The sequence below is a fragment of the Rhodofomes roseus genome (genome assembly GCF_022264815.1).
Source record: "Rhodofomes roseus strain CIRM-BRFM 1785 chromosome Unknown C8Q71scaffold_15, whole genome shotgun sequence".
In the NCBI taxonomy this organism is placed as follows: Eukaryota; Fungi; Basidiomycota; class Agaricomycetes; order Polyporales; family Fomitopsidaceae; genus Rhodofomes; species Rhodofomes roseus.
This window is the reverse complement of record NW_025952971.1, coordinates 762,949-790,800: the sequence shown is the minus strand read 5'-3', so window position 1 is coordinate 790,800 and position 27,852 is coordinate 762,949. Positions and strand designations below refer to the sequence as shown.

Sequence of the window (27,852 nt, the reverse complement as noted above, 5' to 3'; positions counted from 1 at the left end):
CGCCAGAAGCTCTTCACACGAGCGATTACAGCCGTCATGACCTGCGTTATATCACTCATGGTGGGCAAGGAGAGTAGATAGATGGGCGTACCTCAACTCAAACAGGGTTGACATCGATAGCCTGCGCCGCAGCTGCACCCACATGATGTTCAACGTGTTCATCTCGCACGCCATCTCAGTCCCCGGCCAATAGCCAAGGAACGCTTTCGCAGGAGCCCTGCTTCATCGAGTAGGAGTACCGAGAGACAACTCATGGAGGTCTGGTTTTACCTGACTGTCTGACTCAGAGCGCGCGTCGCAGCGCCAGAACGAAAGGACTGTAAAACGGCCTTCTGCGATCTCGGCTGAATTGGAGCGAGTTCCATCGAGCTGCATCGTCGAGGATTGTTGTCCCAGTGTCTGTATTACGCAGCGGTGAGCTTAGAGAGAACCTGTATCAACAAGACTTGCCTGTACACCAACGGTACACTGAACTACTAGTCGCCTAGCACTCCGAGTCCCCACGCGCTATTGCTACATGACAATCCTTGACGTCATCACGGTACACTGAAGGCGACTTTGGTTTGAGGATGCATGAACAAGCCGGAGAGCATGTACATGTGGAGGTGTCGTTTGTAAGGCGTGTAGATTGCACCAGCAGCTTACTCAGGCGGTTGGCAATAGTTGAACGTTGAACTTGCGAGCTCGTCGCTCGAAGCGCTGGACTCGGAGAACGGTAGGCGGTAGGCAGTCACGTGCCCAGAGTAAGACAGGGCCTCCAAGGACCGACGAACCCTGGAGTTGCTCGATTCATGATACACTATTTGCATGATTGTATGGGACTGCAATTTACTGGAATCCAAGACTGGAGAAGATAAGCTGGCTGCAGATCAACTACGCCGTGTAGATGGTAGAGAAAGATCTGGTACTAACACTAGTCTGCGCAGAGAAGATAATTATTATCAAAGAGACGATACGTACAATTGAAAGCTAGCCTACTTGCCGAGGATCAACGAACAAAAAGCTGGAGGGCCCGAAAGCAGGAACGAATGGTATGACCACCTCCTTTGAGTAGGGCTTGACGGTCAAAGCCGCAGAAGTTTATTTCAACCTATACATTCATGCATTGAGTGAAACACGATGGACAACTTGCATCTCCGCATCGCCCTCGCGTTCGACATCATCTGTAAACCCTGTCACAGAGGCAAAACCAGCCGGCATGTCCGGATCTGCGTCCAGACATTCCCTGTTCCAACGTACGATCGACTTGTACGGCTTCATGGGCGACGTCATGAATTGCCATTCGTCGGCGTTCGACAATGGGACGACTTTCGAGGACTCGAGGTTTTGAGCTTCGGCAGCAAGCTTGCGAAGGTCGAGCGTGAAACGTGCGATGATGATAGATGTGATCCTGCAAAAGCTCTGTGAGGACAGTTCCGCATCAGGTCTAGGCTGACGTACGGAAAGATAGTCACGGGAAGGGGGTTGTAGGCCTGGATTACTGAGGAGGAACTGACATATAAAGCGCTCGTGACGACGAGCGCCAAGTCGAGGATGTTCACCAAGAGGAGAACGCTGGCAGAAGAGAAGAATTGAATGTCCGTAGACATTGCCCAAGGATATGAAGACGTCGCACATGAAATACAATGTTCCTATGGAAGCGAGATCATTAACGTATGTGCCCGAGATCTCGAGACGTAGACGCACCATTCCGCACGAGAATCAGAGACAGAGAGGAACCCGCTGAACCATTGCGGAAGCGTGTTGATGCACATGAAAGGAAGTACCAGATGACTAGCACGACCAGCGCGTCGGACCCTATAGCACCGGCCCTGGAGAGAATCGACACTGCACATCGCAGGGCATAAACTTCTGCGCATCGATGACAGTACAATCCTACTAACATCTTCGTGCGCAGAAAAGATATCCATTTTTCACTACAGCAGCCAGAATCCGACGAATGGGCGGCACTTACCTGATACTCGTGGTCGGAGAGTTATGGTTCGTGGTGGCACATAGTCCGAATTGTGCTAGTGGATAGAGGACAATCGAATCTTGCGCCGCTCCGAACTATGACCGGCAGAGGGATTTAGTCAGCAGCTACGTTATGCTCCATGACTTCTCGGCTTACCAGATTCACGATGAAGGGTATGAGACCAAAAAGTATGCTAATGACAGTGAGGAAGCGGTTACGATTACTGACCGCATACACTCGAAGAGACGAAACAGCTGTCTGAATCAATACGGGACTAGGATTCATGGTCGACACACATACCGGTCCATAGTAGGAGATTCAACAAGGTGACCATATCGAAGAGCACAATTGAGACTCTGCAACTGATTGAGTGATGCGTGTCAGCTATTACTGCGAGGAGAGAGGCGCGGCATTACCTCTATAGTACACTAGAATCAGGTTAATGTTGAGATTGAACGACAGCGACGTACCAAGATAGCTTGTGACGCGAACGGCTTGAGCAGGAAGCAGGCGCACATTGCCAGCATGTCGATCCGGTTAAGCAGAAACAGCATTGACGGAGGCCGGAAGAGCCACATGTACTGTAGTTCTTCATCTAGGGTGATCGCCAGGTCATAGAGGAGTAGCCCTGTGATGTACGTACAGCATTTAGTGCTTGCATAGCCAGAGGACAAATAATGCACAATACGACTCACCTGCTGCGGCAATTTCAAAGTAGTTTTGGATGATGCTGTGGCGACAGTCTGAGCCAAGGGGACTTAGGGGGCAACAAGGTGGGAACATACTGATATCCAATGACGGATATAACTTCGGTAGAAGGAGTGGACATTGTATGGAAGCGCGGAGAATGTGGATGATGTAACGTCCACGCCCAGCGAGGCCTACTTATTTCATGTCAGACCCGCCTTCGTAGTGCATTAGGTACTCATCTGTGATTATAATCCAACAGATCCGGGATGCACGACCATCTCGACTGACGGTCATCTATTCAGACCATGCCCCGACTTCAATGTTCCGTTGTGCGGCTCGATTGCTGCCATGGTCATACTTCTCATCGCGGATAGAGTGCGGATGGGAATAACCGGTGATCGTCATTCGGAGGACGAAAGAATTTCAGTCGCAACGACGGAACCTGCGGTGTCGAGTCCGCTCAGTGCATACACCGCCGCCGCCTCCTGAACTTGAACAAGACCTTACCATGTTGTGAGATGATATGGGCCACCGCATCTCGTGTGGTACAGCAGACTCCTGTCACTTAGCCTCTCCACGCAGTGCACGACCACGCGTGACGCACTGTTTAGGAACAAGCTTCCGCCTGCAACGTGGCTACATGTCAATGTTGCGGATGTTCCCAACCTAGCAACCATGCGTCTTCACAGCTCCAAGCCTCGGTCGCGTCGGGGCAAGTAGATTCAGTCGACTCCGGTGGCAGCGTGCTTTCAACCGAACATATGCTCACGCACCGCCTCGTGGGACGAGTTCAATGGGAAACAGTTGTCCAGCTTTGTACTGATTATCCGCGAGTGTTATGGTAGACGGGCATGCTTGTATCATATGGGGACCCGGGTACGGTGGCAGACCCGGGGATGACATGGACGAGTCGGAGGAAACCACAGCCAAGACGGTGACGGGACGCTCAGCCAAACGACGGATCGTCTCAGGCTAGCGCTGACGGCGACGCGGTCACATGACCTTTTGTATGCGCGCGCACCGTGGCTCCCGTTGCAACTGCGAGCAATGATCGATTAGACCTGCTAGCATATCGCGTTGTAGTAGCTCTCTCTCATAGGTTAAATTATTTAGGAGAGCTCATGTGCATCACTCGGTACCATGATAAGTATCATACCCATCAATGTGGCGTGTGTGGAGACTGCACTGCAAGAAAGCAATCTAGCTGTCTCACTCTACCAATACCAGCTGTAGCATGTCTCGCATATATGACTTAGTCTTTTGGCGTATATCACTTGCTTTTCGGGCGCTCCGGAGTCCGACTCGCCCGGCGCAGCCGAATTTATCTTTGTCGTATCGAGGTCAAGTTAAAGTAAGCGATTTGAGACTCAAGGGTCGATGAGATTTCTTGTGACTGTGAGAGTCTAAGGACTGGTACTCACAGACATTGTGCTCCGTACTATATCGATGAGTGGCCGGGCACTGAGCTTGGGCCCTGGGACGTCGCTCTCCTACTACTTATACAAATCTGACAGCAAGAGGCGCGACGGCATATATGTTTAAGTGCTGCTGCAGTACTTCAATATGTCTCCCTTACTGTCAGCTCTGCGATGGACCAACGCGAAACCGCTGATTTTTAAGAACTTGAAGCTATCGGACGCTCCGAATGGTGTGAGGGTCTAGATGTCGGATTGGGCCCGGTACGACACCCTTCGGATGCCGCTCAGGTGCTTTCCTAGATATGCAAATTAGAGCGGCTCGATTGAGTGCAGGACATACGAATGATATGTCTTCCACCCACAGAACCAACAGTTGTCGAGCGCCTGTCATCCACAAGTAGTACTACGCCTTAAACAACACTCGCTCGACGATTAAAACGACAGAGAATAGTCGGGAATTTTGGCAGATCTGAAAGTAAATCGTGCATTGGCTTTTCATGTATGATTATCGCTCGCTTCATATGCTATGTATCCTTGAAGTCATATGCATCTTGTCATCGTGACGCCTCGATCACGTGCCATACGCCATACGATGGCGCAAGGTGTGAACAGCAGCTTGGTCAGAACGACCAGTCTCATGCTTGCTACCATCAACCGTCTTCGTCTCTCTCTTCTGTCTTCACTGTCATCGCAAGCTTTCCTACAGAACAACCGCGCCGCGAATATCACAACGATGTCAGGTACGGTCAACCACTCAGCGCACACACGATGTACTCACCGTCCGCGTCCGACGCAGGTAAAGCACCAGAAGTCGCGACCTTCGCCGCAGGGTGCTTCTGGGGGGTCGAGCACATCTTCTTGAAGCATTATCCCATATCCCAGAACAAGGGCATCCTCAAGACGGCGGTCGGGTACACTGGCGGGAAGGAGGATGCGAAGAACCCCGACTACCGCACGGTGTGCACGGGCACGACGGACCACGCCGAGGCGTTGCGGATAGAGTTCGACCCGAACGTCGTGAGCTACGGCGAGCTCGTCGGTGCGTGTCAAGAGCGGAACTCCGGGGGCTACTGAGGTGCTGACTGAGCTCACGGCGCTGCAGAGTTCTTCTACCGGACGCACGACCCGACGACTGCGAACAGGCAGGGTAACGATACGGGCACTCGTACGTACCATCTCAGTTGACGCATGCGCGCGCGCCTTACACGGGAGCTCCCCGCAGAATACCGCTCGGCCATCTTCTACCACTCCCCGGAGCAGCTCGAAATCGCCCGCCGCGTGACTGAGGAAGTGCAGAAGAAGCACTTTGATTCCGTTGGTGCGTCCACCTCGCTGTCCGCGGACTTGGTTGGTCATTCATCACTGCTTCTGCAGGCACGAAGATTGTTACCCAGATCGTTTCCGCGGGCCAGTGGTGGGACGCGGAGGACTATCACCAAGAGTACCTGCACAAGAACCCAACTGGGTACCAGTGCCCGACGCACCGCCTGCACTGGTAAGCGTTGCTAGGAGGGAAGGAAGAAGTTCAAGTTCAAGAACAATGAATGTACGATTGTATCGTCGCCAGTGTATGATTCCCGAACAGCGGCCGACCCGCGTGTAACTCTACATCGCAGCGGCATGATCCGCGGATGTGCGAGGCAGGACTTTACCTCAGTAACCTGTTTGTTTGTAAATCCCATTTATTGTCGCGTTAGGGCGAAGCCTCAGTAACCTGAATGGGTGGAACAGCTGGTGCGTAGAGGCGATGACAATTCATGGTTCTTCGCATAGGTCCGCGATAAGGCTGCATTCAGACGGGCCAGACCTGTAGAGGCGTGTCAGTTGTGGCTGTAAGAAGGAGACGGCTATATCACCATGCTCCGCCTCAGCTCCAGGTGTCGCCAGCACCAGTTGAGAGCTCGCTATTCGCAGATCGTCGTAAACGGCAGGTCTCGAGGGTTGGCATGCCTAACGACTGTCCTCCGATTGGCCCGACGCCTCATCCAATCCCTCGCCCTACATCTCCAAGTGGTCCGTCCGCGAAGACCACATCCACATCGTTCCTCTCGGATGGTCAGGTATAAAGAGGCAGTTCGGTTTCCTCTGAATCTCAGTCTTCGACTACCAACACCAACCACCGAACACGATGTCTGTGAGTACACCGCACCTCGCTCCACCCGTCTAACAGCGGCTCATCACGAATCCTGATGTGCCATAGGACAAAGCTACCTGCGCCAACGTCCAGGCCAACGGCGGTTCCTGCACCTACCCCGCGTGCGGCTGCGCCGAGCCACCGAAGAGCAAGTAAATTTGACCAGCATGAGCTGGCTGCAGGTACGCGGTATCTGCTCTCGCGGCTTCGCGGATGCTTAACTTGGTCTCATCATGCAGCATCATGGCACGTCGCGCCACTCTTGACGCTGTCAATTCGGTCGGTTTGCGATGCCTGTATACTACATCATGACCGAGAGATGCAATGATTCGCCAAACCCTACGGATATACTTCTTTGAGTGCGCCATTTGATTCTGTCAAGTTTGAAACCTCTGTGTATCGTAGACCAGCTTCGTGAAAATTGAGTTGCAACATGTACGTCTTAGATAATTCTGGTGGGCGGTCGGGCTCGTGTACGCCCAGTCGATGACAGATAGCAGGATACACAGTGAGACTTCTAGCTACAGTCACTACACGACTGGATATCCACTGCGGTGTGTTCGGGCTGCTCGCGAAACTTTAACTTCTGCGTCGCGAACTTTTGTATGAAAGGCGCGATCACGTGATACTCACGAAGCTGGCGGAGACGCAAGCCTTGCAGGCCGCGACGTCGGACGACCTGGCGATGACTACGGCCATGGATTCCTCCATGGCGGCAGAGCCGCACGAGCTTTCTCCTCTCTCTTCTTCACCAATCCTTCTTCAGATTCATGACTTCGATGCTCTAGTCTGCAGTCGGTCGATTCAGTACAGCGCTTCAAGACCTGCGCATCCGTACTAGGAGCACAGATTCATCATGCGTAAGAGATCATTTCCCTGCGCTCGTAGCTGTGTCGGCGGCTGACGCCGCCGAAACTGAAACGTCGTTGAACTTGCAGAACATTGATTATATGTTGGAATAGATCCATGATAGCGTCTCACCTACTATGACGGTGTGTGCACTGCGTCTCATGCTCACCAACGAAGTCGAGCAAGAGCCTCCCGACGCCGTCTTGACCCGTGGATGTATTGTAACGACCGTGGTGACAGGAGTCTGTAAAGGATAGTCTGCGACGTTCACGAGACATCCTTCAGGCCGGTGTTCGATGAGTGAGTGTCTAGTATGTTTCATATTCTTTAGAATGTTCATGCCTGTGTAGACCTACCCTTCTGCCGTGCTCTTCTCCTTATCGTACACGCGATGAAGCGTGCATGATCTTTGCATGCATCCGACGTCAGGGTGTGAGATCCCCTGCCTACCGACTTCCAGCCGGCCGTCCATGGCTTCACAATCCGCTCGTACTGACGTTGCATAGCATGACCATCTTCATTCTTCGATTCGTTCTTGGCTTAATCATTGTGGCCATCTCACTCGGGACGTCGAACCATCGGGTGGATCGCTGTTCCACCTGTCGGTGGTGTACAGCCACATGCGTCAGCGGGGCCGGGTACGCTTGATCTGCACATGTATACAGCGTTCGGACTGGCGATAGAGGTTTGCAACCAATCTTTGGGCGAGCATTGGGGGCACGCATGGTGCGTCATGGATGTATGAAGACTCGTGTTGCGAGTCGCCGGAGTAGTGGCTCCAGATGACAGATTGCATTGGTGTCTCGTCGCTCTACGCTTCCATCTATAATACAAGAGGCGTGGAATTCGCACGGGAGACAAAGAGAGCATCTGATTGGCTGAGAGACGGGCACCGAGCGCTGCCCGAGCCCCGAGCGCTCTTTGACCGCGCGCTGCGGGAAAGGTCATCGTCGTGTCTCTTCATTGTTAACCTCGATGATCATTTCTGGCTGAATGGCTGGTGACAGGGCATAGCGGACTCTCTTCCTCCATATATCCAAGTATCCTGCACGATCTGGGAGGGGGGGAGACGCCCAGGAAGAGCCCGGCGAGCATTCAAGTTGTGGGCGCGACAAGGAAGGTTTGCAATTCAGCGTTCATCTGCCTCGAATTTTACACGAACGATCCTTGACCCGTGGTACCATCGACATCAGGACTTAGTGAGACCAGTTGGAGACACGGGCTCATTGCATGCTGTGGTCGCGTGTAGTAATGGAGACAGTGCTCGATGACCTGTTCACGCCGGAACGTGCTGTATGTATGCATTCTGTTCTGCTTTGACTTGGAAGTACTGATCTGTAACAAGGTTTGGACGAGCAAGAAATGAACACGAGAAGGCTGCCGGAACCAGAGGGAACTGGCATCTGCACAGACGACCCAGGCACCAACGAGAAAGACCCGGACAAGCAGAACAGTATACTGCGTGCTGACGCAGTCGGCGAGCGGACCGCGGGCACGCTAGCAAAGGAAAGGCAAGGAAGATGCGTGCAGATGCATGCGAGCAAGCGAGCTAAATGCGGACCCAACAGGCACACCGCTGAGGACAGGGCGAGCGGAACAGTGGGCGGGCACACGCGGGCGACGAGACGCGTGGCGATTGCGAGCGCAACATGACCAACGAATGGACTGCGAGCACGTACTCAACACGTACTATAGGGAAAGAACGGGCGAGGGCGAGTGGAGGACGGTGGGCGAAGACGAGGCAGCAGCGGCGGCGGCGGCGGCGGCGGGCAGGGCCGGCGAGCATGCAGGGCGAATGACCTGTGTGCAAGCGCAGCCTGCCAGCGGATCACAGCCGAGTGTGCAGATGAGAGCAAGTGCGAGCAGACGGTGGGAATGGGAGGGGAGGGTCAGAGGATAGTAGGGACAGGCGAACGCGAGGGTGGGCAAATCGCGGAAACGGGCGACTGTGAGGGCGAGCAAGCGGGAGGAGGAGATGGTGGTAGTGGAGGAGAGAACGGCGGGTGCGGGCGCAAGTTGTCCAGCCCGCGCATTCAACAGGTAGGGTACGGGTAGCCCTGTACGCGGGTTGCGGGCGCGGTATGCACCCTGCGCACCCGCAGGCGGCCTGCTGTCTGTGTCCAGCCCTCAGAGACATTGTCTAACAGTCTACCACTACTTATTGACAAACCTCGCAGGTCGTATCATTGCGTGAATGTTAGGGTTGAAGCAGCAGATCATCCGGTGCCAGTGATTTGTGCAATCAGAATCACAAGTACTGTTCTGAGCTGCATACTGTACGCATACTATTCGCCTCATATGTATATAGCTTGGTGAGATAGCTTGGTGAAATGGAGGCAGCACGGTCTATAGCCGTAGCGGAGCACGGGCTTCTGCTAGTCTTCTCATAAGATCCGGTGGCGTCGCCTTCCTGGCTCTATACGCATGTTAGGGCGGGTGAGTCCTCCAACTTGGTACATCGGATCATTATATGACTGACATACAGGCGTAATGTGCTCTCAGGGGACCACTGGGCGCCGGTGCGGTATTGTATGCGTACGTACCTCAAGAGAAGGTATTGTGTACCATAACGGATGTTCCAGGCTCTAGTGTCATGACGGGTACCTGGGGCGGTGGGCGTACGTACCGGCCACCAAGCCTCGCGTTCAACTCGGCACGGCTACCATGGACGCCATGTTCCACCAGGGTCGCCATGGTTCAGAGCAATTAACGCAGGTGTGTTTCAGTTGACTAGCAGTACTGTCTCGGGCCAAGCGTGCGTTTGTGTACGTGCTGGGTCACTACTATATACGACTGTGCAGAGAGAGTTATGGAATTGCGTAGCTGATTGCTTCCCCGCTGCTTAGATCGTTCAATCTCCGCAATTGAATGTGACCAAGCGTCAGAATCTTCACTTTCCAGGCCCCTCCTGGACGTGCTCCCGACCAGGGTTGCGCTTGGCACGTTGTCCATCAAAGTGCGGAAGGATAGGGAATGCTCAGTCGGGTTTCCTCTTTCTTCTCCGTTTTTGACTCAGCAAAAACTCAAGTATGGTTGAGCTGGGAGTCTTCCAGTCGGTGAGCATTTGGCCCCACGCTTAGCCGACTGACTATGGTTGTCGTCATGCATAGTTCATGCAACGAGAGCAAGACGTTCTGCGTTCGCCTATTCGGATGCGGAATCGATGTGGAATGAAAGTGGAAATGCTTGTCTGATATCATCAGCGCGAGTGACACAGTGTGGTCCTTTGTGATTGGAACAGCCACAGCGCCACGTGAGCTTTCTTATTATCTACAAATTAGTCGCCACCGAGGGGCATCTGTGACCTTCTCTGTCGCGCTGTGATAGATCGGAGTGGCCACGGAGGAGCTTATGTCCTCCGCGTGCATGTGTGAGACAGGCAGTGTCTCGGATTGCGCCTCCCACCAAGCATGCATGCGTGGACTCTGATCCTACGCCACTCACGATGCGGAAATTACTGTCCAACGTTGCGGAATCTTTCCCACCGGCAGAACGCCACTTGTACACCTTCCGGTACCACTGTGAGTGGCCACGTTGTGAATTCTATTCTTGTCGATTGATCTGGTCTTGCTAGGATTATATGAGAGACAGCGTCCAGCGGTGGCTGCTGTCTACTCTTTGGAGGCGGCTTCAAGCAAGAGATAATGGAGTACTGTATTGCAACACCGGATCCGCTGGCTCAGCTTCAAGCAAGGTGCGATTCTGTCGAGTCACCACGATTTGACATTACAACTATGAATCGATAGGGCGATCTGTGACTATTGCGAAGTAGCTGCCACAGGTCAGTTACTCTGAGCCTACTTGCGTAAAGTCAAGGCTGACGCTATCCGTAGCTCTCGCAGTTTACGATTATTTCGTCACTTTCGATGACGAAATCCACCATGTATGGGGTTGCGGAAATCGCGGTTTCGCGGTCATATTTCTGTTGAACCGGGTGAACATGTGGGGGATGTGCATTGCGTTGATTCTACGTGTTCTACCCATCTGGCATACCGTGTCGGTACGTATGTTACCATCAGCGTTGGGAAAGACGTACTGAAGCCGATATAGAGGTGCCTGTTACTACCTTTTATACGCTGGACTTAGCACCTGACGTGACTCCGCTCAGCTGTCTAATCAGAAGCTTTCTCTGGATAGCACTCACTATGATAGCTATGATACTATGGGCAGGTACGTGTCGTGCCTACGTCGTCGACAGAAGGCCTGATACTTTCTGTGAAGCTGTCTCAGCACTACGTGTCTACGCAATTAGTGGTCGCAATCTCCGGCTTACTGCGATAACCCTGATTTTGGGGCTTGTGCCGTTAGGCATGAATCTGGTAAGGTGACTATACCCATATGATACAATTCAGGCAGTAATGTGCGTCGTATGTTAAGTATGAAGCCGTGGCAACAACCATGGAAACCATCCAGATCGGCGCATCGGTAATATGTTCGGGTGGGGCTACGACCCCAAAGCGGACACAGATCAGGTAGGAGCCACGAAACGTTCTAGTACAGACATTTATACTGATCGCACGGCGTGCAACCTCATACAAGGTGTAAACAATCTTCCTCCAAATGATGTTGAGGCTTGTCGTTAACATCAATTCACGCAGTACTCATCGTGACACGTTGCTGTACCATTGCATCCGATGCTCTAGTGCTAGTGGTTATAGCCCGTAACATCCCGGCGAGCGTCAAAGATGTGCTTTATGGTACGACGAGCAAGTCAGCTCTGACTTCTACCTTGTCTAGAAACGGTACGTTGCGCGTCGTGAATTGTGGCTGTTGCTCAATACCCTCAGTATAGGCGTGTTGTATTTCATGTACGAGGATCAGATACACTTTGGCAAGATACTTCTCTTACTGCAAATAGGACTCTACTGCTCCTCAACGTGGCGCAGATGATGGTTTTTCTTTTGGATTCTGTGAGCCGCACTTTCTATTCCCTGTGTGAGACACGTAATCATGTTGACGAATTTGCAGTGCAACGACATCGTTTTGTCTTTTATTTATCCGTGCGTTTCCACTTTCAGCTGCCAACTGAGTTTGCCAACACGTGCATACAGCATTACTTCAATCATCATCTCGAGGTTCATCCTGGACCTTCGCAAGATCTCTGCGGCGAAGCAAATGACCTCCGTCTCGCAGCCCACTCCACTGTCCTCGCACGGATCCTTCGCTGAAATGCAATCCATCCGGGGACCGTACTTATCGAGCGTCGTATTGAACCTCGACGATCTATATCCGGATGTCGACACTCTTGCGGACCGCGGGCGGCTATCGGGACACACCGAGAGAGATAACGAGAGGAGCGATGAGCCGTCGGTGGGCATACTTCGTGGCAATGAGAACGGATGTGGGGTCTAAGCGTTCATCAAGATTTGTTCTGACTCTTCGTTTTTGATGGAGTGTGCGTGTCTAATTCTACTGCTGCGAATGCCGCGTTGACCGTATCCACAGAGCGTGCTGCGTTGTTCTCTATCGCAGCACAGACGGTTTCTTGCGCAGACATAATATCAGGGCACGGGGTCTGGGCAGTTCCGCTGTGTATACTATTGATAGTATACTGGTTCTTCGTCTCTGCTAGGGGCGATCCACGACAATATCTAGGGAACGTGGTATACGGGTCTTGAACGTCATTATACTCGCCCTAGTACGTGATTATGTACTCCGCTTTTCATTTTTGCGAAGTCATACCGGGTAAGAGGACCATATATCGCTCGAGCCAAGGAACACATTTGCAGTGAACTCAGAACCCCCATCTTGTCCATGACTGAGACGCGTACGACGTATACGTCCTGTTTCTTAGTAAGCGCACTTATGTTCTGTTCATCAGAGTAACCTTCAACTCACCATTTCCAGCAGGCGTCATCGCTCATGGCCTGCAACGTGCCAAGAATTGGTGAGAAGCAACGACTGTAACTGTCCGACAGGGTATGTATGTGTTCAGGCCGAATACGCCTGGCGCACGTTGATATTGATATTGGTAGGTGGCACACGCCGGCGGCGCGTTTTTGGATTTTCAATCGCCAGTGGGACCGACGCCACGTCGCTCTCAATGAACTTGCACTGCAATGTTATCGGGTTCACGTTGTTGTCGCCGGACGAATTTCCCACGTGGAGGAGGCTAGGACGTGGCATCGCAGAGGCACTCTGCCGTCTGTAGTCCATACATACTGCGGTCATGTCGTTACGGAGCTCTGATATCGCCTCCGTTACTCTACCCTCGCTCGATCCCCCAGGAGAGAAGCATGACCTACCTCCTCCTTACAATCAACCTCCGTTCAAGCGCGGGCCGTTGACCGACGAAGTAAGTTCCGTCCACTGTCCTCGAGATTTCACTCTTGCTAATAATTACAGGCGATTGAACGCGTCTCTATCATGAACCCACTGCCGAGGCTTCATCGCAGTTTGATACCAGACTTGAATGAAACATGGAAGCCTCCCGTTCTCTTATACGGCTGGTCGACTCGGATTGGCGACCTTTTGCCCATGCTCCTCGAATACGCCGAAGAACATCAACTCTTAGTCTACGGCGGTGGATCCACAAAACCTCCCTCGCGTTCTGGGGACTCCGACGACAGCGACAGCGACGTCGAGAGTGTGCACTGGGGCGACACGGACGAAGAAGACGACCAGGAGGAAGAGGAGCGATACGTCGAGAAGTACAGCTCTGCGCAGTGCTTTGTATGCCATCGCGATAGAAGTCGGCGTCGACATGCGCCATACTACCATCAGCACGCAGCCGTTCACTGTTTGGTACGCGCTGCACTATCCAGACAAGATGGTGATATGCATCTACTCGAACTACGAGCTGGGCTGGCCAATCTCCCATGCCGACATTGAGAAGATGCAGAAGCGACTCGGGATCCAGGAGGCGCCTGCATGGTACGTGAGCGGCCTAGAATCAAGGTGGAGTAGGACCGCTCCCAGGCGTTGACTGCGCTCAAGTTGTCTAACCCCTGCTTTGTTGGTAAGCCGTACACGACATGAACTATTGAGTGGCTTGGCTTACTCCTAAGTGACAGGTGACTCATGTTGTAATCTGGCGATCCTGGGTTGCGCCCGGGTTGCATAGAGTTGGACGAACGTGTACATCAATGTGTTTACCACATACTATCAAGGCTTGCTGACGACATGAATACGAGAAGGTCACTGGCATGTACGTTTCCATGTAACCACAGACCCTGAGCTCAAAGCTGCCGTACTCAACGTAGCCAGTCCCTAATTTACTCGCTACATACTCGATGTGCCAGACAGTCCTCAATTGAGACCCAATCGATGTTGCTCATCGTTCCGACTCTTCGTACTCGTGGCCTGCAGTGATTCGTGATCCCCTTTCAATGTTTTATGACACGTACAGGCCATGGGCGAACAGTGACGCGCGCTGGCAGATGTGAATCGGAGGCTACATGCTCTGAGTAGTACTGGCCTAGTACCGACCGCGCCGTCTTGGCCCACCTCGGAGTGGCAGCCGTTCAGATATGTCGCCCATTCCTACTAGCATATCCATGTCGTTTCCCGAACATGCTCTGGGACTTAACACAGAGCGGATATCTGGCATGTGCAAAACTGCGTGGCGCGCCATAGCTACGCTCCAAGGCTCTGCACCTCGCAAGCTGGACTCGGAGGTGAGCGGTATCGGGCATTGGGTTCCATTGAAACACGTCGAACTACAACATACTGTGCGTGTGATACGTTCAACTATCTTCATCGCGCCATGCGCGTGGGTTGTCTCTCTCCATAGTTACGCGTTCCAATCTTTTCCTCGCCTCATACTCCAGAACCTCCCGCCCGATGGGCGTTTGAAACACCTTGTGCGAGGGGTCAAAGTCGTCGATAGTCCCCTCCTCGTCAAGGCCATGGTCGACGAAAAGCTCTCTGATTGACATCGGGTCCACGGTGATACGACCACCGAGGAACTTGACGCACAGGGTATGACGGAAGTGTTCGCGGAAGAACTCCGATGCAGAGCTATTTGGTACTGATGCGAGATGATCAGGTAAGCCAACTTTCGTGGCTTCTTCAGTGAGGGTACGGATTCGGCAGCCATCCTACACGGTCCAATGTGGTAGGGTTAGCAAAATGTCGTGGCGTGTAACACTGCATCACTGACATCAATGTCGACGCTGAAAGCGTTCTTATGCCACAGCTGATAGATGTCGGTCCGCACGGTGATTAAATTGTCAGTCTCAATGCAGAACTCCGTGAGAGGTGGCAAGTGGCCGGCTCTCTTCCCCTGAAGCGTTGTGATCTAGGTTGATTGTCAGAAATGTCACGTCACAGAGGTTTCGGACTAGATTTACGCGGTCAACCATTCCTGGAGGGAATATCCAATACACATCCACAGGACTATCCTGCGACGATGTACACCCTGTGAACAAGCACTTCCCATTGTCGCGCCGGGATATCTCTTCTTTCGGTTCCTCCGAAACAGCGACGAGGCGTGATACAGTACAAAGCTCACCTATTTGAGCCTTTCTTCGGCGGCGGGTGTTTCCCACGTTCCAAATATTTTCTTCATGGATTCTAGCGAAGGATGCCGATTGAGCCCGTCAAAGGGAAGTCTCGGTGGTGTAAATTTAGGGTCGTAATCGGCATCTAGAGTAAAGGTTCAACTGATTCCCCAGTGCATCACGGTCGACTGTGTGCGGTACGCACCTGCATAGAAGCAACCGTAGTTTCCACGGGCTAGCACATCAGAAGAAGCACTCACTTTCAACGGCTTGACAGCAAACTGAAACGGCGCCAGTGGCCGCAACGAGACTCTCCGAACTGTCAGAGTGCCATTCTTACTGACATTGTTGAGCATGTTGAGCCAGCGGAGAAGGGTGTCCGATGTTACAGGCCCTACTGTGCTTGACGCAAAGCCTGAAAAGGACGAATGTGAGAATAAAGACAAACCTAGTATCTGCGCAGATTCATACAAGCTATCATATCAAATGGAGGCCACCATATGAGCACGTCCGCTTTGCGCGAGAGCGTCACACCGGTGGACGTACAGGCCGAAGGAGTTGGGTATGATGTGAACATCAGAGTCTCGGTTTCTTGATCTTGACTGGCGTCGGGAAGGAGGAGGAGGAAGAGCACGCACTGCTAGGCATGAGGCCTACATGAGGTTTTGGTACGCCGTGACAGTACGTACTCCGCGTACGTCGCTGACCATGGGCGGTGGCGCTTATCGTGTATCATCACTACGACATACTTACGGTCCTAGGAGCGAGCATCAGTATCCGTGTGGATTTGATAACATGGTTGATCACACCGTTACAATGCTTGCTACCCGTTAAGATGAACGTCAAGGGGCCGGCCTGGGGTAGCTCGATCGACACGATCCCATAGTAAGCCAGCGTGTGCAGCGCTTTGAAGTTCTTCAAAGACTTGCACATCGACTATGATAATCCAAGACGCAACAATCTAGGCCCGACCGCGGTTATCAGGCTGAATACGATCCACGTCGGTGTCCATTCCGGGACAGTTTCGTTGTGGCCCGTGGGCAGCGGCCACAAGTGACAAAGTGGCCACGGAATTCCCACGTGGCATAAGCGCCTTGTATATATGTTGCTGTAGACCGGGACTTGCCAGTGACCGGGACGTCCGACCCATCTCCTCCTCCTCCTCCTCCGTATGTTCCACGTAGTACCTCCTCCCGCTCAGTTCTCTGAACGGTCATGTCGATCCGCAGCTCTGATATCGCCTCCTTTATTCTACCCTCGCTGGATCCCCCAGGAGAGAAGCACGATCTACCTCCTCCGTACAACCAACCTCCCTTCAAGCGTGGGCCGTTGACCGACAAAGTGCGTTCTTTCCATGTCGGCAGGACTGTCTCAGTTGCTGATAATACCAGGCACGTCGAAGGGTATGTATCATGAACCCTCTACCCAGACTCCATCGCAGCCTGATACCGGACTTGGACGCGCGGTGGAAACCTCCCGTTTTGTTGTATGGCTGGTCGATTGGTCATCTCATGCCAATGCTCCTCGAGTACGCCGAAGAACATCACCTCTTAGTCTACGCCGGTGGCTCCACAAAACCTCCCTCACGTTCTGGGGACTCCGATGACAGCGACAGCGACGCGCACAGCGTGCACTGGGGCGACACGGACGAGGAAGACGAGGAGGAGGAAGATGAGAAGTACGTCGAGAAGCTCTCGTCCGCAGAGCGCGCTCTGTATGCCATAGCGTTAGAGGCTAGCGTGGACATGGGAAACCTACCGAGCTACCGGCAGCCTTTCACCCTCGGGTGTGCGTTGCATGATCCGCACAAGCTTGTGATATGCATCTACTCGAACTACGAGCTGGCGTACGCTGTCTCTGATGCCGCCATCGAGAAGATGCAGAAGCGGCTCGGGATACAGGAAGCACCCGCGTGGTATGTGAGCAGTATAGATCCGACGTGGAGTAGGATTGCTCCTAGGTGGTGATTGTATGCCTTGTTGGTAAGCCGTCCACCGTATGAACCATCGAGCGACTCAACTTATACCGTAGATTGTAACACCGCAGTCCTGGGTTGCGCCCGGGCTGCATGGACATGGATGGACGTGTACATCAGTGTACTTGCTACATATGCATGTCTTATTGATACGAGACGGCAAGTAGCATGTACGTTTCCGTATATCCACAGGCCTCATATTCATCTATCTACCGTACTCACCAGTTCCTTGTCAATGTCATGCTCATTACTGGAACACTCATTGATAAGACGCGCAACTTGGAAGCGCGAGACGGGCCACCTATCGGGCGGCCTGCACCCTGTCTGCGGTACTCGACGCCTACTTACTCGATTTGTCGGACAGTCCTCAAACGAAACCCCAATCGCTGCTTCTCATGTTCCGACTGTTCGTAGTCGTCGGTGAATCGTCACACACGTTCATGGCACGTTGCAGACTTTCAGCGACAGTGGCGACTCGGCGTGGGCTACTCTTAATGTATGTACGCTTAGCCAGTATAGTTCTCGACTCGAGCGACGGGTGGTCCTATTCTCCTCTGATGTCGCCGAAGGCAACAGCGCATATTCGCGTCCGATGGCGTCCAAGAATGTGGTATTCAGCGCCTTGTTTATATATTAGTATCCGTCTGTCATCTGAGAATCGGATATTTGGTTCTCGTCCTGCAGCTGGTCTGTGAGATCACACATTCTACCGGGTATATCTGAAGCAATGGACCGCTCTTCGCAGCGCGCGCACGCTGGGAAAGAGTTGCGCAGGACTACAAATCGGGCACTCGTAGGACGAGAGACTGAGATTCCCTTCAGTCCGGCCGCGTCATAAGTACTCGATTCGCAACCGTATATCAGTGGGCGGGCTCTTCAAGTGCATGGCAACACGACAACAGTGGCCATGTCGTAAATATTGACAACTTCCACCACAATAGATACACTATCGACAACTAGACCAAAGAGGAAGTGGCGAGCATGCTGATATACACGTCCATTCGAGTCCGTGCCAATGGGCGAGACCGACCATCGCCTGATTACAGTACGGGGCACCTATTATTCCGGTATAAGTATGGCCGTTCAATGATTCATGACGTACGGCTTACCAGCAAGGCATGGTTTCGAACAGAATAGTTACCACCTAGGAGCAATCCTACTCCACGTCGGCCGGGATCTAAACTGCACACGTACCACACGAGTGCTTCCTGTATCCCGAGTCGCTTCTGCATCTTCGCAATGGCGGCATCAGAGATAATGTACGCCAGCTCGTAGTTCGAGTAGATGCATATCACTAGCTTGTGCGGATCGTGCAACGCGCACCTGACGCGGAAAGGTTGCCGGTGGTTCGGTATGTGGCGCATGTCCAAGCCAGCCTCTATCGCCATGGCATACAGAGCGCAGTGTGCAGAGGAGAGCTTCTCGACGTACTTCTCATCTTCCTCCTGTTCGTCTTCCTCGTCCGTGTCGCCCCAGTGAACACTCTCCACGTCGGAGTCCCCAGAATGCGAGGGAGGTTTCGTGGAGCCACCGGCGTAGACTAAGACATGATGTTCTTCCGCGTACTCGAGGAGCATTGGCATAAGGTCGCCGATCGACCAGCCATAGGTCTATACGTGGATATTCCACTGGAAATAATAGGTCATGAGTCGCATGCCAGTGAGAACGAGGAAAGCGACGTACAATTTTTAGCATGGTTCTTCCCGCGAGGTAAGTACATGACCGCCGAAAAGCAACCTCTGGTCGGACTCCGGAGTACGTTCAGTCAGAAGCAATGTCCATATGAAAGTGCGGTAGGAGGATTCCTCCCTGCGCTCTGGTATGAGGTCATGCTGACATAGGCACGTTGGGAAAGCCTTTAGCGTTACGTCTGTACAGATAATGATGTGGTACGTACCCCATGTTCATGCGCAACGTGCAGTGTTCCACGACTACCAATATTGGTCGTCAGTCTGAGAACGACAAATCAAGCACTATGAACGGCGACATAGTGCACGAACAAGAGTCTGTATAGCTAATATGAGAAGCTCGTTGCATTCATGAAGTCCACGTTGATACGCTCACCTACAGCGTACCAAAGCCCATGACCATATATCGCACCGCTTCTCCGCTCAGCTCGCCGCTGCATTCTGTTAGTGAGCACTAAACTCAGTCTTCATCCCGTCTGCCTCGATCAAAATGCTTGAGGCACATGCCGTTCGGGAGGCCGTCGCTTCAGCGGGGCAATTGTCCTGGAACTACCGGATGAGCCTAGGCCGGGACGACTCAAGAAGTAAACGACGTACGGTACTGGTACATTGCAATTGGTGATCGGTGCCCTCTGGATCTGTGCCAGAACAAAAGCAGTAGAACTCTTGATCAACTGAAACGTAGTAACACCAAGTCTTCCCGGGGTTGACGTGTGCGTGATGCAAGTACAATTGGTGGTACTTATGATTGATTTGCAAGTCGCGACACGTCGGTCGCGAGTTGAACATGATCACGATCACGTGATTCAGTGCGGCCGCAGTGACGGCGGCGGTGCAATGCCTGAGAGGTCCTTACCCCGAGCTTGTCTATCATGATTCGTCGAGCTGATAGCTTTGTTTACCGATACACTCCAGAGTCAGTGTCAACTACAATGGCACTATCCCTGCGCCGAATTGCGCTCCCCCAAGCGAGGCAATCTTACTATTTACAAGAAAAATCCACATGCCGTCGTTCTGGACTTGTTTTTACATACCACTTCACTCCCCTCCGGCTGGCCGTGCCCGTTGTACAATGGTCACGAGAGACGTGTCCCACAGTAGTGCACGACTAAGACTGGGAACCATTCTTGCTCCCCGATAGTCCCCGTGGAAGGGCGATCCCTGGGCGACATGCAAAAGGTCAACATACTCCGTCGACAGGAAGAGCTTCAAGAACCCGACGTCGAGTTGTTGGTCTTTCCACAGGTAGTAGTTGTACGGAGCCGCGCCAGCAGAGCCATATCCGATGGGAAGTGTCCCATTGGGCTCGAGGGGCGGATCAACGCGCGCAGTTCCCGCAGTGGGTGGTTCGAAGTACGACGCTAACGTTGAGTTAGCGGGTATTCAGTCAAGCTGACGGGTGTGAACAGCTCACTGATGCTCAAGTCGCTGCTGCCAAAGTAGAACAGCGACGGATACAGGGGGATGTGAGTCTCGTTGATGAGGGTGATTCCGTACATAGCGTCGTCATCGACGATGAGGTCTACTGTGCCCGCGACATTCAGATCCGGCCCATACGGCTCATAGATCGGGTCGTCGAACTCATCCTCCGCGGGGACCTCCCGTAGTCGTCTGAACTCTATCCTCACCTGCTGCTGAAGTGAAGGCTGGGGGCTTGTACGCTTTAGATGCCAAAAGAAGCGCGATGCTGCATGCAGCGTCTCGTATACGTCGTCGGACGAGAGGTCGACAGGGAATGGTAAACGTTGGAGGCCCCGAGTTGCGATCAATGGATGAAGCATCGTGAACTGCATAGCAGACGTGTCCATGGTTACTTCCAGGTCTGCCGACGTCTTTTCCACCAGTCGAAAGATCGCAGACCTCGATACTAGCCCATTCTGTGCATGATCTGTTCTCGCATGGAGCAAGAAGGATCGGCGTTCGTCCTCTGTGACGTACAGCTGCAGATACTGGTCGGTCCCAGCTTCTGTTTGGAGGGCATATGCTGACTGGCCGAGACCCAATACGAAGACCGGCTGGTCGGATATTGTCACGAGTGTGCTCTCGGCTGGATGCACCTCCGAAACACGCAGGTATGCAAGCGGAGAAATGCCAAGAGCCGGACCATCCCTCGTGTTGTAGACGGCGTAACGAGAGTCCAGCGTAACACCGTTGATAGACCCGGCTTCAAGCGTGTACGCTGTTGCGTCTCGGCGGACTGAGTGAAATGGGCGAGAGGCCGAGAGCTTAGTGTTGAAAAGGATTCGATCCTGGAAGTAGCCTTCGCACTGTGGGTTCTGCCTGGACGGGGGCTAGTATATCAGGGTCAACCACCATTTTTATATGAGACCACTCACCCAGGTAGCGCGTACATCTGCCGCAGCAGATCGCGATAGGTTACTTGATGTGCGCCGACGGTCGAGAGAGTGCGTAGCAACGCAACTGTGAACACGCCCCGCCGTTGTTCCTCCATCGCCACCTCTTTCGAGCCACAGGCGGCGAGTAGGACATGAGAACGCAGTCCTCGGCGAAGAAAGCCTGACGCAATCTCCGCATGACGTGTTCCTCCAGAAAGGCCCTGACTCAAGATCGACTCGTCCAAGCCATTGGACAGGGTGTCAGGAACGTTCACACCTCGACCTAGCCGAGTAGAGTCAGCATCCGTGGTCCGTGTGCCAGATCCGGAATGACAGCAGTCCAGTATGACTGTCTACGGCTGATGAGCAAAAGCGATTGTCTGAAAGTCAAAAATCCCTGACACGTACGATGTTGTCGCCCTTTGTCTCCGCTAGGCGGCTCAACAGCGCTCCTAGTGTATAGTCCGGAATACCATGAACTGTCTGTCCATCGACCGTGGTCCCAAAGTCGTGCGGGATGAGCGTCTGGATGTCGCTCGTTTCGGGCCACGTTGATGGTGGTTTCGCTTCACCGCCGTGTCCAGCGTAGTAAACAAGAATGGGATCTCCCGCTTCGATGCGCGTATCCTTCTGCATCTGTAAAAACTGATCGATGATCGCGGCGCGCGTCGCAGAGTCGTCGAGAAGACATCGGACGTGGTCGGTGGGAACCTGCAGCTTGGTACGCAGGTAGTCTACGACTGCCTCTGCATCTGGGACAGCTCCCTGCAATGAAGGGATCGCTGTGTTGCTGTACTTGTTGACCCCGATGACAAGGGCGAACAGTCGCTTGTATCTGATCAGCTCGTGAGACGGCAGTGGTCGAACAGGAGAGCGAGAGTGCGTACTCAGCAGGTATCGCATGTCGCCTGGGACAGAGTTTGAGCAATGAGCAATGATACTGTACAGAACGGGACTCGCACCCAGAAGGAGGACCGATGCTCTCTGACATGATATTATCCTAGAGGTATCTATTCAGAGTGACGCCGATGGAATTTGCTGTTGTTGCATGAATCGTACCTTCCCTTGTTGATGTTCCAACTGAAGACTGGCCTTGAAGTGGAGGAAGCTCGAAGCGGTGCGCAATCAGCGCCAAAAGCAAGGACGACAAACTGAGTGACTTAACACAAGAGAAGCCAGCGAATCTGCGTCTGAGCGCAGATAGTACCGCCGAACGCGCGTCCTTCCTATGGCGCCCTCGAAATCATACCTGACTTCGGCGGCAAGTGCGGATATAGTATTCGCCTTGCTGTGATCTTCTTGTGACGTGGGACCTTCCCAGTCTGCAGCTCGCAATGTGACTGGTCTCTCCGCTTTCACTCGGGCAGTCCTGGCAGCCTAAGCCCATGATCAAGGCGTACTAAATCCAAGAGGAACCAATGATCAGTGAATTTTGCAGCTCACCATGGGTATGAGCTCGAGTTCGTGGTTCACGGAGCACGTTGTTAAATATGCCCAGGCCCTGCTGCCAGTGGGGTGGAACATTATTGAACATTGAACGCATACGGAGTTGGAGATGAGCCCACCAGAGTCCGGAGGCACCGGTACTGGGGATGTATTATGTAAGCAGGGGTTTCCGGTACATCAGGTACTCAACAGGTTTGCAACAGGTACTGCAAACGTATGGTCCTCAAACGTCTACCTCTACAGGCTCCCTCGTCTTGACAACATACCTCGATTGAATTTTCGACTCGTACAGGATCGCTGCATAGTACCACCACTATGGTCGCTAGGATGCCAGTTTCGCTGGAGATGGGGGGTCCAGCAGTTCCGATAGTCAAACTAGCGAAGAGAGTGCGTTCTATATTTTCTGAGAAGACAAAACACCGCGTCTCCAATGCTTGACAGGATCCCTACCCTGAGCTCGACAGTCAAATCGACGAGCTCAAGGATGTACTCCTGAGGAATCCCGAAGGCAGCGACCCGTTCCTGGACGCTATGGAGTCGATGGCCCACCTCTACGACACACGTTTTGCGCTTGCGCCTCACCAGCCCATCGACCGTGACGAGGCCATCGACCTGAGACGCGAGCTCGCTCGTGTCTGTCCAAAGGGTAGTCCGAAGCAGCTGGAAGCCATGCACCGCCTCGCAGTCGCTTTGCAGCGCCGTTCGTTCCCGGAGCGCTTGCTTCACGACCATATCATACAGGAGCCTCCGAGCAACCGCCAGAGCTACACTGTCGATGACCTCGACGAGATCATTGCGACCCAGAATGCCGCACTCTCGATATGTGACCCAGACCACGATCTGTACGCGCCGCTAACTGGCCAGCTGGGGTCCTCTATGCTGCACAGGATCAAGTCTGTCTCGGAGTTGCAGCAGTCCCTACTGCTCCTCCGCTCTGCGTGTGTCCTGTGGCCAGCCAACGATCCTCATAGATTGCCGGTGCTCCAGAATCTTGCTAATGCCTTGTCGTCCCTCATCGGCGCGAGCGAGAAGACAGGCGCCATAGCGGAGATGCTGGAAGCTGTTGACGTACATAGGCAGCTCGCTGCTCAACATCCACATACATCAGCACAGCGTATTCAATCGCTTTCCGAAATGGCGCGATTCCTGAGCCGTTTGTGCAGTCCACCTGTCGATCGGCTCGACTTGGTTCCGCTCCTGCGCAACACGGCGGATGACATTTCACAAATCACAAGAGGCGACGGTACACTGTACAGAGCCCTAGCGGACGCACTCGAGAGCAGTACAGAGAGTTTGGTGGGCTTCTTTGGCTCATTCTCTATTGCGTCTATCTCTGACCAAGCTTCAGTTTCCAGAGAGAGAGATCAACCCTCTGGATCAGCATCCGCAGCTCGTTCGCGTACATTATGTTGACCTACCCGTCGATGTCACACAGCCTTCCCCCTCCAAGTTCCTTCTACGACCTCTGTACTTTGCGGATCCATCTCTGCTCCTCGATGATATTGACGGGGAGATTCACGCCTATCTGTATTACCTCCTGCAACGAGGTCCACTCCTGGACACTGCCGCTCGAGGGTTAGCATACTCGACAATTGGGGCGCTGTTTCGCCATCGGTACGTCAATAGCAAGGAGAGTCGCGACCTGAACGCAGCCATCGAGTACCAGCAGGCAGCGTGGCACATGACCGATGTCCAAGACGACGACTTCTATGTCCTGACGCGTAACCTCGAGGACGCGTTTCAGGAGCGATACTTCGCGTGTCACGACATTGAAGACTACAAGCGTTCGATAAAGCTCAGTGTGTGGCCCATGGAGAACCGGCCGGTTGCCATGGGCCCTCAGCTGCTACCCACGCCCATGGGCTCTCTTCCTCCCCTTGCTCCGCGTCAGCTAGAGTCGCGAGCCCAGCAGCGAGACTGGATGATACAGTGGTATCGCGAACAGATAACCGACTCGGAGTCACCTAGCGCAGCAGTATGCGGTGACCTGGCGGCGAATCTGTTTGAGCGCTTCACCACTACCTGGCCCTTTGACTTCGCTGATCTGACGGAGGTCCTCCGGTTTCTCGACAAAATGGATGCAGCCGGGTCTCGCTCGTCATCTGGCATCAGGTCCCTCCCGACGCGAACGATGGTCTACTCGTCATGGTACAGGAGGACCGGCGACCCGCAACACCTGACTAGCGCCATCGCGCACCTGTCCACTGGAACGATCGCGGATCGCATGCAGGTGCTCTGGGAGCGCTACGTCCAGAACGGGACTCTAGCTGATTTGGACAAGGCCATTGTGATGGGACGGCGTGTCAGCAGCAGCTTCTCTCTGGGTGAGAACGATATGGGCTTCTACCGGACGCCACTCGCGCTGTGCTTGCTTGCGCGCTACGACCGCGAAGGAGACCCCGCCGACATAGAGGAGGCCGTCGCATTACCGCATGCACCTTCTACCGACTTGGCCGAGGCATACCTGCTTCGCTACGAAAGGTATGGTCGCATCGAAGACCTAGATTATGCTTTTCGTACTGGTGCATTCGACGTAGATCCCGACCCCAACGACCTGGGTCTCGACGCGGACGAACTGGAGGACGTCTCTGGCGACCTCACCTCTGCTTTTGTCCGGCGAGCCCTCATCCATTGCCGCGTACTACTCGCGCGACATGCGCTTAATGGGTCTACTAACTTGCTGCGCGTTGCTGAGACCGTGCTCACTCCCGCGGAGCAGCGCTGTCCCCTCACTTTGCAGGCAAGCGTACTCAAGTGCAAGGCAACCTTGCTCATGAGTCGCGCTTCTGTTTTGAATGTGCACGAAGTAGACGAGGCCATCGCGGCAGCGACAACTGCCCTGCAATACACAGCTGAAAGCGATGTTCGTAGGCCGGGTCTAAATGCGTTACTCGGCGACGCGTATCGCAGTCGCTACGTACTCTCGAAGACACCAGACGATCTGGAGTCCAGTATCAAGACGCTCCGTATTTGCCTCGCTGGGATCTCCCCCTCCAACCCACACTATGCTGACTATCAGATATCCCTCGGAAAATCGCTCGAGATACTCTCTGGGATAACGTTCGATAAATCACTTTCCGCCCAGGCGATTACCGCATTACGCGATACTGCACAGACACCAGCGGCATCCCTTCACGCTCGATACAGTAGCGCCTTATCCTGGGCTCGTATAGCTGACGCAAACCACGACGCAGACGCACTGCTGGCGTACGACGTCGTGATGGAGCTACTGCCCCAATTCGCCTCTCTAGGGTTGGACATCCGCGATCGCCACCAATCTCTCACGCGAAGTGCGTCGGGGGTAGCCTCAGATGCTGCCGCGTGCGCCATCCGCCACAACGACCTCCCGAAAGCCGTCGAGTTCCTCGAATACGGACGATCCGTATTCTGGCGGCAAGCTCTGCGGCTCAAGACGCCTATGACAGAGCTTATGGAGCATGAGCCCGAGCTGGCACATAGGCTCGCCGAACTGGCGCGGGACCTCAACATCAGCAGTTTCCGGACTCGGACGGAGGGCGACTCGGAAGCGCAAGACGCGTTCATCATCCGCGAAGGACCGAAACGACGTGCGCTTGCAGAAGAGTGGGAGCGATTGCTCACAGAAGCGCGGAATGTCGAGGGTTGTGAAGACTTGTTGCGGCTGCCGCCATATCAACGGCTCAGGCAGGCCGCTTCATCGTCCACAGTTGTTCTGCTGGCTTGTACGGAACAGTCGGGTTACGCTCTGATCGTCGAGGAGCGAGAGCCCTCACCAAGGTACCTCCCTCTGCCATCCATCTCACGCAGCCGAGTGTCCGACTGGGTTGATCGCCTGCGCGGCACTCTGAAACAAGCCAACAGAGGGGCTCGCCAGGCTATGGACCTCACGCATCTCATAGAGCCATACCGATACAGCGGCCAACCTCGCCAGAAGACTCAGAAGACTCAGCGCGAAGAAGTGATTCTTGTTCGTCTGCTGGGCGCAATATGGCGGGATATTGTCAAACCCGTGTTAGACTTCATTGGCGTCAGTGGAGAGGTGCGGCGTCGCCTGTATTGCCATGTGTGTGGCTTACCTCTGTTTTGTAGATGCGTGACGATCCTCCACGTATTACGTGGTGTCCCGTTGGTGCTTTAGCACTACTACCCGTCCATGCAGCGGGAATATACGATAAGACATCTGGGCCATGTGCGTCCGACTACATTGTTTCGTCCTACACACCTACATTGTCAAATATCCTCCCGACATCGACACCATCTGCCGCGCACTCCCCAATCAACGTCTTGCTGGTCGGTCAAGCCGACTCACCTGGTCATCCTCCCATTCCAAACGTCGGCGTCGAACTCAAAATGATCGAGGATGTCCTCTGCTCGATTTCACATACCCGCCGCGTGCAAGGCCCGGACGCAACACAGCCGACTGTACTTACCGAGATGGCAAAGTCCCACATCACCCATCTCGCGTGCCACGGCATCGCACGTCCAAACCCTCTGGATAGCGCGATAGTGCTGCGTGACGGAAGCCTCCCAGTCAGCAGGCTCATGCGCACCCCGTTCTCCGACGCGAAGCTCGTGTTCTTGAGTGCGTGCCAGACGGCGCGGCTGAGCCCTTCGGAGCCCGACGAGTCCATCAACATCGCGTCTGCGATGCTGTCTGCCGGATTTCAGACAGCGGTCGCGACGATGTGGTCCATCAGCGATGATGACGCACCTCGCATCGCTGAGTCGTTCTACCGACATCTGCTACAAGGCGAGAAGATCGACTTGGGTGGTGCAGCTCGCGCGCTCCACGCAGCGATCAGGGCGTGTCAGAAGTCGGACATGTCTCCACTGCAATGGGCAGCATTTATTCACGTTGGGCTATGATTTGACCGGATCCCGTTTCGTTCGGTATGATACGAACAAAGTTTTGGATCTTGTCGGTAAGAGTCAGACGCGACTG

The 27,852-nt window shown here is 53.7% G+C and overlaps 11 protein-coding genes across 11 annotated transcripts; 6 read left to right on the top strand and 5 right to left on the bottom strand.

The window, feature by feature from the left end:
* Positions 1–1,098: 1,098 nt before the first annotated feature.
* Positions 1,099–2,783, bottom strand: C8Q71DRAFT_859593 (uncharacterized protein; the record flags this gene model as incomplete). The annotated part of the gene is made up of 10 exons (XM_047927665.1): positions 1,099–1,390; positions 1,441–1,554; positions 1,616–1,631; positions 1,687–1,811; positions 1,955–2,049; positions 2,111–2,208; positions 2,255–2,310; positions 2,471–2,582; positions 2,650–2,684; positions 2,740–2,783. 10 exons carry the CDS (start codon positions 2,781–2,783, stop codon positions 1,099–1,101), a joined length of 987 nt encoding a protein of 328 aa, XP_047777159.1.
* Positions 2,784–4,614: 1,831 nt separating this feature from the next.
* On the top strand, positions 4,615–5,830 carry C8Q71DRAFT_770026 (peptide methionine sulfoxide reductase MsrA). The gene is made up of 5 exons (XM_047924307.1): positions 4,615–4,802; positions 4,859–5,101; positions 5,165–5,227; positions 5,285–5,380; positions 5,437–5,830. The coding sequence occupies exons 1-5, from the start codon at positions 4,655–4,657 to the stop codon at positions 5,559–5,561; spliced, it is 675 nt and encodes a 224-aa protein (XP_047777158.1). The 5' UTR covers positions 4,615–4,654; the 3' UTR covers positions 5,562–5,830.
* Positions 5,831–6,190: 360 nt separating this feature from the next.
* C8Q71DRAFT_725163 (uncharacterized protein) lies at positions 6,191–10,082 on the top strand (the record flags this gene model as incomplete). The annotated part of the gene is made up of 15 exons (XM_047921670.1): positions 6,191–6,200; positions 6,263–6,378; positions 6,643–6,669; positions 6,985–7,056; positions 7,159–7,188; positions 7,475–7,683; positions 7,711–7,771; positions 8,087–8,165; positions 8,295–8,342; positions 8,391–8,644; positions 8,741–9,090; positions 9,223–9,321; positions 9,548–9,663; positions 9,731–9,760; positions 9,892–10,082. The coding sequence occupies 15 exons, from the start codon at positions 6,191–6,193 to the stop codon at positions 10,080–10,082; spliced, it is 1,692 nt and encodes a 563-aa protein (XP_047777157.1).
* Positions 10,083–10,417: 335 nt separating this feature from the next.
* C8Q71DRAFT_151013 (uncharacterized protein) lies at positions 10,418–11,846 on the top strand. Its single transcript, XM_047916625.1, has 9 exons — positions 10,418–10,566; positions 10,620–10,739; positions 10,792–10,826; positions 10,879–11,041; positions 11,154–11,215; positions 11,267–11,364; positions 11,423–11,517; positions 11,689–11,787; positions 11,838–11,846. The coding sequence occupies exons 2-8, from the start codon at positions 10,690–10,692 to the stop codon at positions 11,708–11,710; spliced, it is 525 nt and encodes a 174-aa protein (XP_047777156.1). The 5' UTR covers positions 10,418–10,566; positions 10,620–10,689; the 3' UTR covers positions 11,711–11,787; positions 11,838–11,846.
* A 1,368-nt stretch (positions 11,847–13,214) lies between these two features.
* C8Q71DRAFT_859591 (uncharacterized protein) lies at positions 13,215–14,051 on the top strand (the record flags this gene model as incomplete). The annotated part of the gene is made up of 4 exons (XM_047927664.1): positions 13,215–13,340; positions 13,391–13,717; positions 13,776–13,918; positions 14,009–14,051. The coding sequence occupies 4 exons, from the start codon at positions 13,215–13,217 to the stop codon at positions 14,049–14,051; spliced, it is 639 nt and encodes a 212-aa protein (XP_047777155.1).
* A 618-nt stretch (positions 14,052–14,669) lies between these two features.
* C8Q71DRAFT_150810 (uncharacterized protein) lies at positions 14,670–15,496 on the bottom strand. The gene is made up of 3 exons (XM_047916624.1): positions 15,337–15,496; positions 15,147–15,284; positions 14,670–15,084 (listed from the first exon to the last, which is right to left on the bottom strand). The coding sequence occupies exons 1-3, from the start codon at positions 15,346–15,348 to the stop codon at positions 14,731–14,733; spliced, it is 504 nt and encodes a 167-aa protein (XP_047777154.1). The 5' UTR covers positions 15,349–15,496; the 3' UTR covers positions 14,670–14,730.
* Positions 15,497–16,347, bottom strand: C8Q71DRAFT_150809 (uncharacterized protein). Its single transcript, XM_047916623.1, has 4 exons — positions 16,296–16,347; positions 16,185–16,243; positions 16,033–16,123; positions 15,497–15,901 (listed from the first exon to the last, which is right to left on the bottom strand). The coding sequence occupies exons 2-4, from the start codon at positions 16,194–16,196 to the stop codon at positions 15,645–15,647; spliced, it is 360 nt and encodes a 119-aa protein (XP_047777153.1). The 5' UTR covers positions 16,197–16,243; positions 16,296–16,347; the 3' UTR covers positions 15,497–15,644.
* Positions 16,348–16,629: 282 nt separating this feature from the next.
* Positions 16,630–17,709, top strand: C8Q71DRAFT_769976 (uncharacterized protein). Its single transcript, XM_047924306.1, has 2 exons — positions 16,630–16,827; positions 16,878–17,709. Exons 1-2 carry the CDS (start codon positions 16,702–16,704, stop codon positions 17,451–17,453), a joined length of 702 nt encoding a protein of 233 aa, XP_047777152.1. The 5' UTR covers positions 16,630–16,701; the 3' UTR covers positions 17,454–17,709.
* Positions 17,710–18,293: 584 nt separating this feature from the next.
* On the bottom strand, positions 18,294–18,955 carry C8Q71DRAFT_769951 (uncharacterized protein). Its single transcript, XM_047924305.1, has 2 exons — positions 18,571–18,955; positions 18,294–18,517 (listed from the first exon to the last, which is right to left on the bottom strand). Exons 1-2 carry the CDS (start codon positions 18,847–18,849, stop codon positions 18,338–18,340), a joined length of 459 nt encoding a protein of 152 aa, XP_047777151.1. The 5' UTR covers positions 18,850–18,955; the 3' UTR covers positions 18,294–18,337.
* Positions 18,956–20,106: 1,151 nt separating this feature from the next.
* C8Q71DRAFT_150560 (caspase domain-containing protein) lies at positions 20,107–22,490 on the bottom strand. Its single transcript, XM_047916621.1, has 6 exons — positions 22,448–22,490; positions 22,373–22,393; positions 21,894–22,320; positions 21,486–21,838; positions 20,564–21,429; positions 20,107–20,510 (listed from the first exon to the last, which is right to left on the bottom strand). The coding sequence occupies exons 1-6, from the start codon at positions 22,474–22,476 to the stop codon at positions 20,188–20,190; spliced, it is 2,019 nt and encodes a 672-aa protein (XP_047777150.1). The 5' UTR covers positions 22,477–22,490; the 3' UTR covers positions 20,107–20,187.
* A 756-nt stretch (positions 22,491–23,246) lies between these two features.
* Positions 23,247–27,776, top strand: C8Q71DRAFT_725159 (CHAT domain-containing protein; the record flags this gene model as incomplete). Its single annotated transcript, XM_047921669.1, has 4 exons — positions 23,247–23,318; positions 23,373–24,227; positions 24,280–26,949; positions 27,000–27,776. 4 exons carry the CDS (start codon positions 23,247–23,249, stop codon positions 27,774–27,776), a joined length of 4,374 nt encoding a protein of 1,457 aa, XP_047777149.1.
* Between the last annotated feature and the right edge of the window lie 76 nt (positions 27,777–27,852).

Coding starts and splice junctions, on each gene's coding strand:
- C8Q71DRAFT_770026 (XM_047924307.1), top strand. CDS start 4,655: ATGGCGCAAGGTGTGAACAGCAGCTTGGTCAGAACGACCAGTCTCATG. Junction 5,228..5,284: donor GGGTAACGATACGGGCACTC/GTACGTACCATC, acceptor AGCTCCCCGCAG/AATACCGCTCGGCCATCTTC. Junction 5,381..5,436: donor GAAGCACTTTGATTCCGTTG/GTGCGTCCACCT, acceptor CTGCTTCTGCAG/GCACGAAGATTGTTACCCAG.
- C8Q71DRAFT_151013 (XM_047916625.1), top strand. CDS start 10,690: ATGGAGTACTGTATTGCAACACCGGATCCGCTGGCTCAGCTTCAAGCA. Junction 10,827..10,878: donor TTGCGAAGTAGCTGCCACAG/GTCAGTTACTCT, acceptor CGCTATCCGTAG/CTCTCGCAGTTTACGATTAT. Junction 11,216..11,266: donor AGCTATGATACTATGGGCAG/GTACGTGTCGTG, acceptor CTTTCTGTGAAG/CTGTCTCAGCACTACGTGTC.
- C8Q71DRAFT_150810 (XM_047916624.1), bottom strand. Junction 15,085..15,146: donor CTTTCAGCGTCGACATTGAT/GTCAGTGATGCA, acceptor TGGACCGTGTAG/GATGGCTGCCGAATCCGTAC.
- C8Q71DRAFT_150809 (XM_047916623.1), bottom strand. Junction 15,902..16,032: donor ATACCCAACTCCTTCGGCCT/GTACGTCCACCG, acceptor CGTCCTTTTCAG/GCTTTGCGTCAAGCACAGTA.
- C8Q71DRAFT_769976 (XM_047924306.1), top strand. CDS start 16,702: ATGTCGATCCGCAGCTCTGATATCGCCTCCTTTATTCTACCCTCGCTG. Junction 16,828..16,877: donor GTGGGCCGTTGACCGACAAA/GTGCGTTCTTTC, acceptor TGATAATACCAG/GCACGTCGAAGGGTATGTAT.
- C8Q71DRAFT_769951 (XM_047924305.1), bottom strand. CDS start 18,849: ATGGCGATAGAGGCTGGCTTGGACATGCGCCACATACCGAACCACCGG. Junction 18,518..18,570: donor TTCGAAACCATGCCTTGCTG/GTAAGCCGTACG, acceptor CCGGAATAATAG/GTGCCCCGTACTGTAATCAG.
- C8Q71DRAFT_150560 (XM_047916621.1), bottom strand. CDS start 22,476: ATGTCAGAGAGCATCGGTCCTCCTTCTGG. Junction 21,839..21,893: donor AGACAAAGGGCGACAACATC/GTACGTGTCAGG, acceptor CATCAGCCGTAG/ACAGTCATACTGGACTGCTG. Junction 20,511..20,563: donor CAGCAGCGACTTGAGCATCA/GTGAGCTGTTCA, acceptor ACTCAACGTTAG/CGTCGTACTTCGAACCACCC.